The sequence below is a fragment of the Antennarius striatus genome, chromosome 7, assembly GCF_040054535.1.
Source record: "Antennarius striatus isolate MH-2024 chromosome 7, ASM4005453v1, whole genome shotgun sequence".
Taxonomy (NCBI): Eukaryota; Metazoa; Chordata; class Actinopteri; order Lophiiformes; family Antennariidae; genus Antennarius; species Antennarius striatus.
The window spans coordinates 7422827-7434860 of NC_090782.1; the positions used below are offsets into that span (position 1 = coordinate 7422827).

At 38.6% G+C, this 12034-nt stretch overlaps 1 protein-coding gene across 7 annotated transcripts; it reads left to right on the top strand.

Moving 5' to 3' along the window:
- Positions 1 to 826: 826 nt before the first annotated feature.
- Positions 827 to 10119, top strand: alkal1 (ALK and LTK ligand 1). 7 transcript variants are annotated; one of them, XR_011036758.1, is made up of 6 exons: positions 827 to 1484; positions 1753 to 2025; positions 4935 to 4988; positions 5588 to 5671; positions 6126 to 6949; positions 9645 to 10119. XR_011036758.1 is itself a non-coding variant. In XM_068319927.1 (6 exons), the coding sequence occupies exons 2-5, from the start codon at positions 1755 to 1757 to the stop codon at positions 6934 to 6936; spliced, it is 474 nt and encodes a 157-aa protein (XP_068176028.1). In that variant the 5' UTR covers positions 828 to 1484; positions 1753 to 1754; the 3' UTR covers positions 6937 to 6949; positions 9645 to 10119. The 7 variants fall into 7 exon arrangements, 4 of the variants coding, with proteins under 4 accessions (XP_068176028.1, XP_068176027.1, XP_068176031.1 ...); XR_011036757.1 differs by having other exon boundaries at positions 6126 to 6945; XR_011036759.1 differs by having other exon boundaries at positions 828 to 1484; positions 5591 to 5671; positions 6126 to 6945.
- Positions 10120 to 12034: the final 1915 nt, after the last annotated feature.

Consider the following 12034-nt stretch of genomic DNA (forward strand, 5'->3'; position numbering starts at 1 on the left):
CTCATTTTTAATAATCCTTTCTGACCTCTATTGTGTTGCTTGTGTTTTCTCCATTCTCCAATTAGAATACATTCAGTATTATATTTTAGAGATCAGTACCTGTTAATCAGTTCCTGCCATTTTTTGTACAGATACCATTAAATAGCAATTTTGAAATTTGGCTCTTAGAATAATATGAGAGATTCAGAAAGCAAGATTATGGTTAGTGGAAAGTAAAAACATGACCAAAGAGTAAAAAAACACAAAGAAAATATTTCTCACAAGCAGAACATAAGCACATGGAATAAAATGTATAGAAAAGATAATCCATTCGTGAGAATAACTGTACAAATAGGATCATTCTTAGATTTTAATCTTAATTTAACATCAGACAATCAATCTTAATCCCAATATTATAACACTTTTAATACTAACCACTGTAGCATGAATCATAGTTCTCATGACATGATGTTCTTACACCTGTTCAGGACTGGATAAAAAGAAATGTGTTGATGTTGCGGTTCTTGTTTCACACACACGCACGCACGCACGCACGCACGCACACACACACACACACACACACACACACACACACACACACACACACACACACACACACACACACACACATACACACACACTTTCATTAGTTATAACACTCGTTTACATAAACTCCCCACGGCGTTTTGAATTTGTCCGAACCAACAATCCTCTCCGCCTTTTTAAAGAATCAAATTCATTCCTGCAGATTATTTTATTCTTTTTTTTTTAGTTGGTAAGGCATCATAAAAATAAAGACTTGAGTAAAGGGTGTAATTATGGGAAACGGTAAGTGGATGTCTGCCCCTGCAGACACGTTCTCTGTTGCGCGTATGCGGTCACAAGACTTGGACATCGATGAACAAAAACATCGTCACGCTGACAGGTCAGCCAGAAGCTTCCAGGTCAACAGATTCCTCTCTTCTCCACACCAAAGTACAAGTTTTGACAAAAACAACAACAAAAAGACAAAACATTGTCTTCACCGCGCCTCAAGACCCTGTCGCTTTTTACTCTCAGAAAACGCCATCGGGGATTTTTATTTTATTTTATTTTTTTTATTTTTTATTTGTAGTTAGTTTGTTTTTTTCAATGTAAGACTTTTTTTTTTTTTTTCCCTGATCAGATTAATTTTATTTGGAGCTGAAAAACTCCTGCAAAAACTACAACGAGTGATGTTTCTGCGCGTCAAGGAGGGGCGCATGGCAAAGTGAGCCAACACCATTGGAAGACATAGCAAGATGTTAAAATTCCTTTTCCACCCACTCGAAATCGATTGTTTCACCTTCAGGAACGTGGCTCCTCGCATATATAGAGACGCATTATTTGATGAAAGACGGTGGTGAGCGCAATCCGTCGGCTGCTCTCGCTCTCGCTCCATCTCTCCTGTTGGGACCGCAGACACCGCTTGGAACAATTGGCTGAAGACACCGTGTGCACTCTCCAGGAAACATTAAACTCAACTAGTAAGTCTATAGTAAGATTTCCTTCATTTGTTTTCTACCCCCCAATATATTTAAAAACAAAACAGATATGTAAAGTAGATCATACCAGATAATTTCTGGGGTTAATGTTACCTATGTTATATTTTTCTGTGCCATTTTTTTTTTTTTTTTTTGGTTTGTCAATGTAAAGGATTTCAAATGGATAGCCGCTGTTATACATTTATCAGTCTGTAACATAATGTAAAATGTAGAGCAAAACTTATTCCCTCATGTTTTTCCAACACTGGAGTCATGCAGGTGGAGAGGAAATGGCACATGCTGCTGACTGTCTTCATTCTGCTCATCACCTCGGGCCACTGTCTGAACAGCAGGGATGTCAAGCAGAGAGAACGAAGGACCCTGTTGGATCTAATCTTACAGGTTATCAGAGACAGCCAGCAGCGGGACAAAGCTGTGTCCAGGCGCTGTGGCAACGGGTTCCCCACTTCAGACCACAACGTGAAGTTCTCCTCCCGAGAAAAGCCTTTCTATATTCCTAGGCTGGATAACAGTAGACTCATTGGTAAGCTGATAAGATTTATTTTTAGTTCCTGATGATGAAAGCATAATCCCCTTTTTACCATGGGGAGACAGCTGTCATTGGTCTGGTCTGTGGTGTGGTGCACCTTGTTTAGTTTGGCTGAATGGAAGTTTGTTGATTCAGAATCTGTGGAAAAGGAAATTTGGTGTACCGCAGCATCTGCTGGTCCTCAATTGTCCAACCTAGGTTAAATTAAAGTGGTTTCCCAACACTCCTAAAGCAGGTAAGCTTCGTCTGTACAGGAGAAAATTGTCACATCAATCGATGCCAATCTTATTTTAGGTGATACCTTTTTTTCTCCACGTCTCGGCCAGAGCCTGACTCCCTCACCCCGCTTGATTGGAAGATGGAGGAGTGGATGGGTTACTGTTAATTCATGTAGGAGGAGCGTCGCTATGCCCAATTTGTGAATGATTCATTCAGTATGATTCATGTTGGAATCTTAAGCATGAATGACGACCACACGAACCCACTGTGACGCGCGAGAAACCACCTTCAGTCAGGAGCATTTTCATAAGACAAATTAGAAACAGCAGAGACACGGAACGGTCTCATCCAAGTGGCTGTAACTCAAGCATGAATGACGAGACCGGAGAGAAGTCTGACAGATCATAGCCTGCAGATCTTACCTCAACAAACTGACTTTAAATATTGATGCTTGATCATGTAAGTTGACAGATGTCAGTTGGTAGATTCTGACAGATTTTATTGGCTTACATGAATCATCATCATCTTTATCATTATATATATTATATATTATATATATATATTTATCATAATATCTCATCAGAAATCTTAGGGAAAGAAGATTTGTCCAATTCTGTCTGAAATAAAGTGATTGTAACTTATTTTACAGTGTGCAGCTGCTTTAACAGGTAAGTTAACATTGGCTGCAGATAAGGGCTGCCTCTCATTAAGTTTATGATGTGGAACACAGTGTGTTCATCAAAAATTTCACATTTTTGCTACCACCTCTGACTGGATGGTGTTCTCTGGCAGTGTTCGGGCCTTCTGATGCTCAAAGTACCTACCAGCCTCACCTTATATAATCAGAATGGAGCCTCTCTCAGACCACTGACTGGGTGGAATTTATCTTTTTGAGGATATTAGAAGCAACGTATTAGCAACTGGTGCGTGTGACGCCACCAAAGGTCTGTGATCTTGCAATTATGGCTGTTTTGAACACAGCGAGGAGGAAAACAACTGTAACATCTGTAAAACTACAGATGTGGCCACCATGTACCAGTGGTTTGTGTCTTCCTCAAAAGACAGACTTGATATAAACAAATAGTCTGCATCTGTTACCGTTTTGCAAGTGTGTGGAGATTTAAATGAGATTTAGTCATGCTGACATTTATTAAAAGCCCAGGAAACACATCCAGGCTATTACGGATATATATATATATATATATATATATATATATATATATATATATATATATATATATATATATATATATATGGTTAATTATTAAGAAACAACAACAGTGTTTAGAGAATTATTCAAAAGTTCTCTCATCTCCCTGGTGATGATGATGTCCACATTTTTTCACCATACCACAAACCACGAGTTCTGAAGCCAGAGTGTGAACCTGAAGGCAGAATGATGAGGTTAAAAAGGATGAAAGACTAAAAGGTTTGCTGGGTAATCTGTGGTTCTGGGTGTTTTTTTATATTCACCATGCACACTTTGTTCTCTAGAGAACAGAATGCATTTGTTTTATCTGTGTTGATGGGACATTGATAACCCTTTATCAATAGGATATTTAGGTGTGTTTGTTACGTTAATGTCATCACGTGCAGAAATGTTGTTGAATTTATGTATAGCTGAATTTCAGCATTTCAATGCTGTTGTTGGGTCTGGGGGCTGACACGCCGTTAGCACAGTACTTATCTCTTTAGTAATTATCTCTTTAGCTTGTCAGCATGGCCGATATATAATCAAGCACATACAGTCCCTGACAAAAGTCTTGTCACTTACTTAAACTGTAGGAACAACAAATAATACCTTCAAAAGTCAAGTGGAGTGGACTTCAAAAAGATCTGAAGACATTGGTGAAGTTCATGAAGAGCACAGATCAGGTAGATCCCACAAGACCACTGGGAGAGGTGCTTTGACAGTCCGTTTGTCGAATTCTCTCAGGGAGCGGTCTCCACAGCCGTATTAGTGCTCACAATCCAGCATCGAATAGAAGACAATGAAAACATCATGATACATTTGCCAAGAACCACAGCTCGGAGAAGGATGGATAGTTGGATACAGTCCTCCAAGCTCATGGGGGTCATACGAAATGTTTATTATTTTTCTCAAGGCAACATGACTTCATGTTCCGATGGTTTTGCAGAATGTTTGTGTATTCAAAATAAAATATAATTTCTTGTATGCGACAAGATATTTGTCCAAACGAAGCCTGACCTGTCCATCCTAATGATAAATGAATGATACAGAAGTTTGTTTGCGTATAACTAACATAATGTAAAGACCTTTGCCTTCGATATAGTACTGACCAATTACAAGTCAAGGTACAACATGTTGTTCATACAAGTTAGATAAGCAACAAGACTTTTGTCAGGGACTGTTTGCGTATGAACAGTGAATAAAAGGCTTGTATCCTAGTTTAGAATTGAAACGCCTCCACTGACCCCACACAGTACAGCCACATATAACACAAAGGTATTATTTGTGTTTCTTGCACTGCTGCAGAGTAGGTTTTACAATCATTGATATTCATTTAGTACACTATAGTTGCTCTGTAATAATGATTATATCAGTTGTAAAAAGCACAGTAAAATAGTTTCTATCACCGAACCGTTGAAATAAATGATATTTTTTTACTTAAAAGTGGAGATATGGTGAAATGACTGGCGCTAACAGAAACTTTCTTTTCCAGAAATTTTTCCTCGAGATGTAAAAATGAAAGACAAATTCATTCAGCATTTCACAGGTAAGACAAGAGCTGCTTAACTTTGAACACCATGTACTTTGCTTTTATTGCTCAGATATTGTACAAATATTTTAAATGGCGAATATATTTTACAATATAGCTGGTACTGCTCAAACTCATTTTTACTGGTGTAGGTGAATTCGCAGCTTGGTTCAGTCACAGACAGCTTTGTAACCAGTGTTGCTGCTTGAGGTCATGGGGGGTTGTCTGGTTAAGCTCGGGGGCAGTGGTGTGAGAATTAGCACATGGTCTGAAGCTGACAGATTTAAGCTGAAAAAGGACCAAGGTTAAGATGATTATTTGTCTTCAGACGCATGAGTAGACGTCATTACTGGAGTGAAAATCTAGAAGTTCAAATACTGGCACAGAAAGTCTTATAACTGAGGCCATAACTCACTAATCCCACTAAAACTAATACACCAGGCCTGTACGCAATGGTAGACTGCTAATTTTCATTTTGTTATTTGTCTGTTTTTCTCTGTTGATTACCAACAAATTCACTGCAGGCATTGTAATGTTTACGAGCTCACTGGATACAAAGAAATTACTGAAGCACTTGAAATCTGTTTGGTTTGCCTAACAAGACCTTTTCCATTAAGCAGGACCCATCAAGTTCTCGTCAGAGTGCAGAACCCACTTTCATAGACTTTATCATAACACAAGAGATTGCTCAAGACCAGCATGTAAGTGTGGGTTTTTGTATTGTTGGGTTTCTTCCGAGGGAGTTTTATGTCTTTTCCCCTTTTCTGACTGAAACAGTTGAAACAATGTTAAAATACGTCCGAGAAACAATCATGATTTTGGAATATTTTGGTAAAGATCTGACACCCATACATCGCTGTGAGAGCACATAGCTTAGTTTATAGATAAATATTAATGTTTATTAGTCAAGAACAATGCTTATTTGAAATTGGGCTTCAGTGTCTTCATTTTCTGATTATTGTTCTGTACTAAAATGTACAAATATTCCAGTAAATGCAAACATGGCTGGTTCCAGTTCTGTGGTGGCTCCTAATCACTTTGGAATTGGCTTAAAAAACAAAAAAAACAAAACTACAAGTCTTTTGGAGTTTTTTTGTCCTTTTGTAGATTGTATATGCAACATTCAAAATGTATGCACTCCTTATATTTACACAGTGAACCCTTGGAGGGTCCTGAACAGCAGGCTGGGAATGACTGATGTGGAGGAGTCTGGTGCTATAACAACAGTTTGCAATTGCAATCTGTCTCGTCTACAGCCGCTTATCCGCCCTGCGGGCCACAAGTCTGCTGGAGCCTATCTCAGCTGGCTACGGCAAAAGAAGGAGTATACCCCAGATATTGCTGGGATATTTTATTATATTTAATTAAGATGATGTCAAGCACACATAAGAAAATAATTACAGGCAATCTTCCCCAGCTGCACATTGGACATTTGCTATAGCATCCTTTATAATGGACGGAGGGTAGAGTTGAAAAAACACCAATGTTTTAGCATCAAGACCGTGCTAAAACATGAATGATTTTTTAGTTTTGTGGATGAACATTGCCAAAGGACTTAGAATTTTGCAAAACTGCTGACATCAGTATTGACTCATGTCTTTTCTTCTGGTATAAAAGTTTTATTCCGTCTCAGTTTGACTGACACTATTGTACACTGAACACTAGCACAATTTGTGGTTGCTGGGTATTTGGAAAATGTGAGGACATTAGGATTTTTTGAAACTTTTGAAATACATTAACTACATAATTCATAGAATTTGAATCTCTAAATGTTTCTGAATGCCCTTTGGTTCCAGTTTTGAAGAATTTATTTTGAGAGGCAAATTGCAAATTGGCTTTTATTATAAAGACAGTATAATTTAATATTTTTTATTGCTTTTCCCCTTCTGTCTCTTTTGCAGATTACAAAAGATGTGCGAGATTGCTAACACGATTAGCAATGAGTCCACTCTGCATGCGATCGTAGATACTGCATGTGGGTAAAAAATGTTCTCTTTGTACACTAATTTGTATGTTAATTTTGTAGTAATTTTGTGTCTAAGTATGAAAGTAACTGTCTCTCAGTATGACCTACAGGGGAATTTCTTTATAGGTCAGGGTCAGATTTGTAATAACATAAACAAATGTTGCATCTGTTCATTTTTTTCAAGTTTTCTTGGATTGGAACACATTTTGTGTCTACCAGAGGCTCCGTTTCATCATTCTTAAGTTAACAATATTTCATGGTCAGTGGCAGTTGGGTTAAGTTGCTCAAAATCTGTTTTAATGTAAGTGGGAGAGTGTTTTATATTACATTTAATTAAAAAAAAAAAAGACCCCAGACCTAGCGTCTCCAGTGTGTTGCTGTGAGAGCATTTAAAAGGGCACACAAGGCAATAACTTTATGTGATATGTGTACTTCTGTTTCCCTCACAGCATACATATATACAGTACATACATTTGATTGTTAATGTGATACGTTCACACAATGATCCTCATACTGAAGACTCTATTCCACTGACCGAAAATAATACCCTGCGAGAAATAGTTGGAAAATAGTGTCTCCAAACGGAACTGAGCTGAAACTAAGGATTACTGTACTTGATCATTGTTTCATTTGGACAATAATTTCATGTTCATTTGTGTTGTTGGCAAACAAAGAATATTTTTCATCATCATGTTTTTATGTTAGTCTAGAGTTACAGGAAGTCAACAAGCATCTTGTTGTTTCTGCTTGAAACAAGAAGATAGATGGATGGATGGATGGATGGATGGATGGATGGATGGATGGATGGATGTATGGATGGATGGATGTCCAAAGTTGTTTTAATCAACCCACTGGACTTTACTAAACTAAATCAATCATCCATGAATAATTGTTCTGTCCATGTTTGGCTGGATTTTACAATGACAATTCCTCAAGTACAGTGGTTCTTAACCTCGTTGGAGGTACCGAACCCTGCTAGTTTCATATGCTCATCACCGAACCCTTCTTTAGCAAATAAAATTTTTTTTTTTTTCAAATTTAAGACATAAGTATATGTTTTACCGGTGTAATGAAGTAATGAATTGTGCATTAATGTCACCTTTTTCAAAGAATAAAACCAAGACAGTGCATGAACTCACATGAAATGACCTACCTGCAAATCAGAGTAACTTCTGCTGTTGTTACTGAGAGACCAGTTCAGATGTGTGTGGCTTCACCTTGTCCAGCGCTACTCTGACGTCATTTTCACAGCAAAGTCTGTTTCTGTTGTTTTCCATGCAGCTCAAGGAAGTGTTCCTTTATTTTTGCCAGTGCGAGACTAGAGTTGCTCAACTTGTCATTGTAAATCATGCAGAAGGCTGACTCCCATCACGTTCCGTTACACAGTACATGTAAATTCACGTTGCACATATTTGTCCGACCACTTCCTTTTTTTGCTCAGCATAGTAACTATGAATTAAAATATTAAGAAAGCAATCAGATGACGTACCATCATGACAGTAGAGGTAAGATCTTAAGCCCAAGTCCAAGCTCAAAATGTCAATAATTAGGTTTGGGTCAGACTGGATTTTTTAGGCCCGATCTTACCTCTACATGACAGGCATAAACCGACTAATGAGCACGCAAAATCCCATGTAGCACAGGTAGGCTAATCGATGCAGCGTGATCACCTGCAGCCAGTGATGGCTGAGGTGGGTGTGTCATCACGAATTGGCACGATGTGTCAAACGTACACAGTGATTCGTGCATATTTGGCAAAAACACCCGACACATTGCGTCGGGTGTTTTGTCTTGACCTCCGTCTCCGCCCTGAGACCGACTCACCGAACCCCTAGGGTTCAATCGAACCCAGGTTAAGAGCCACTGCTCCAGCATCACTGACACTTGAATATATATTATAATAATATAATAATCATAAATATATTATAATTATGTGTTTGACAGGAATCGCTGTGGAAGGTGTTTGAAACAAATTCTATGAATCATTGTGTGTCAAATGACATGACGTTTCTAGTGCCATCATAATTATTGTCTCCTCAGTTTTACAGATAGCTTAGTCTTCAGTAATGCAGACAAACACATTTGCATCCATCTGATGGAATATTTTACCAATTCAATCAGTGCAGATTGTTTATCCATAGGAATCTGCTTTCATTAGTAAAAACCTTACCTAGCTTGTAACACTGACACGCTGCATCGAAGCGTCGTCACTGTCAAAGCAAGGCAGGAGTCAGACTCCTGTGAGTGCAGTAATTTTAGACTTAATCACAGTCCATTTATTGGGATGTTCTTCAATGAAAGCTGGCTCTAACGCTGGCATCTGCTCCTAACTCCAGCTTGGGTAAAAGCATTTATGAATCTTAATTATGTCTAGCAGATGAGTGATTGAGATGACAGTTCATCTATACAATGGGCCATTTCATTTGAGTAATTCTCCTCAAGTGAATCTGATAATAGGCTCCTGTCTGCACCGTTCTGAGAACTCTGATGAATATATGTTACGATCGAGGCTTCATAAAGGACTCATTATAGTCCTGGTGATCGTTTCCGTGTGAGTTGAGACATACAGGTAACTGGGAAGAATGCTATGACGGCAGAACAGTAATGACTCTCTTCAGAATGTGACAACAGATATTTTTTAAATTACAGCTTTAAAACAGGAACTGAGGATGTTATATTAACTCTTTTTTTTTCTTATTTAATTTCAGTTCCCACAATATTGGCAGAGGGATCAGAGTGTTACCAAGGAAGTGCCTTCGAATCCACAGCAGTCATATGGATGTATTTGTGTTCATAATGCTTCTCTTTTTGTTGTTGTTATACTGAAAATCCTGGATATTGTTGAATGTTATTAACCTGTCACATGTTTTTTAGTGAACACTATCCAAATAAGAAATACACGTATTTATTTAAGGAGTATGTATACAACATTTTTCCCTTCACTACAATCTGGTCATTTCGGTTGCCATCTCTAAATTATAATCTACGTAAAGGAGGATTTTCTTCTTTCTTTCTTCTTCATCTGATTTCCTCTCCTGTTGTTGGTCTGAAACATTTCTTCCACTCGGTCGTTGTCATTATTACATATCGTTTGGCACTTGAATGATTGCTGACACTGAGAATATAAGGAATGACAACACTGGTGATAATGCACTTGCAACAATAAAAAGTATTGAAGCACAATATATTTTGCTGTTTTTGATGGAGGCCGGCACTGTGGCGCAGTAGGTAGAGCTGTTGTCTTATAGGTAGAAGGTTCGGGTTCGAGTCCCTTCTGTGTGGAGTTTGCATGTTCTCCCCTTGTCAGAACACCTCACGGGTCGAGAGTCGAAAGACGAGGACCCTGCATAAACACCGATCTAGCTCCACAAAGAGGTCCCTCTTAGCCAATGGGATGCCAGGAAGATACTAGTATCTATACTATCTATTTATCTATACTAGATAATAGCCAATGGCAGAGCAGCTATGAGAATGTAGCGTTCAGGGACCTGTGGGAGCTGTGAGTATCAGCCAATACTGTATTTTTACCTTACGTATGTCGAAATTTCTTTCGTAACTACAGGCAATGTTTTCCTGCTGAGAAATTTCGTAAGTAGAAAATTTCGTAAGTAGAGACATTCGTAAGTAGAGGTACCACTGTATTTACTTCCACTCTTCTCCTGTGAATGAGGAGTAGTTCAAGCTTTTGGTGAAAGCAGCAAGAGCTGAGCAAAAATCTTTAAGGCCATTTACGTGTCAACATTCATCATCTTAATAACGTAGTTCTTTTGAATATTAGTAGGTCATTCTGGTTTATCTTCTTCTTTTTACCTGGTAAGGGAGAGCTTGAAAATTCCTTTGCATATTGCTTTTAACTCTGTTGCACAGCAGCTTCCAACAAACTGACACCAGCAGGCTATTATCCATTGAAGACGAGTGGCCAGCGTTACAGACCTGCCTCAGCATATCTTTTTCTATGATTAGGTATGGAATCTGCAGCAGCATGTCTTTATGCCAGACAAATGTCTATTTACCATGCGGTTTTTCTGCTGTTTTGGTAAGCTAGCGAATTAAATATTGAGTCATTGACAAACAGATGCTCAAAGATCGCAACAACTCAATTGTCATGGGAGCACTTGTCTTGAAATTAAGATCAAATTTTATTTTCAACATTAGGTTGACGTATTATTTTACAAAACTTTTTTAGTTCTGAAGAATCTGAGATTTGATTGAAAGCACACATTTTGTTTGAGTTTGAGATCCCAACAGTGTGGCTATGATCTTGATCCTTCTCAATTTGATATAAGATGGCTTTGTCCCTGAAGACCATAAAACAGAAGGTTGACTCTCTTCCACAAATTGTGGCTTCCTTAGTGCCAGAAGAGCTTAGAAATTTATGTTCCATCAAGTCCCTGAATACTGTCAAACTTGCAAAAACAAAAAGGACTTCCTCTCTGGTATATTGGACAATTAATGGAAAGAGGCAATGTTTTCTGTCCAAGCTATAAAAGGATTAAGCAGCTAAAAATACAGCTTGCACCTCCTGAGGCTGTACGGGGGATCCCTTTCCCTCTGGCGGGGCAGGGACACCGGATCCTAATCTGAGGGGGATATCACTTATCTGGAGACAAACAGCACAGATTAGGAGAGGAGACAGAAGATGCACTAGGGACAGCATGTGGGAGGGCTCTAACACAATTACACACAAGCACCAAATCCCCCTCTGATGCCTCTGAGAAATCGCGGTGCAATAAATAGTAAATGGAGACTAAAGGCAGGCCATTTCCACCCTTTCAGTCTGCAGCCAGCGAGAAGAGAAACACCTCAATGTGGAGCCAACTCCACCTATTAGGAGGCTTTTATTTGGGCTGACAGTAACCTGATACCATCTTCACAGCAAACCTTGGACCTTTCAAGTAAATAGCGGTTCACCAGGTACCTGGATCATCTCAGTTCCTGTCTTTACATGCTAATGAAATTACAGACATTTATTTGACAAGCCCTTTGACTCTTTCTGAAATGTTTTCTTTGTGCTAACTATTCAGAGATTATGACTTCACTATCACCTAAAATATGGCTACTTAAGACATGTCAAGCTCCCCCGAGATATAGAGTCATT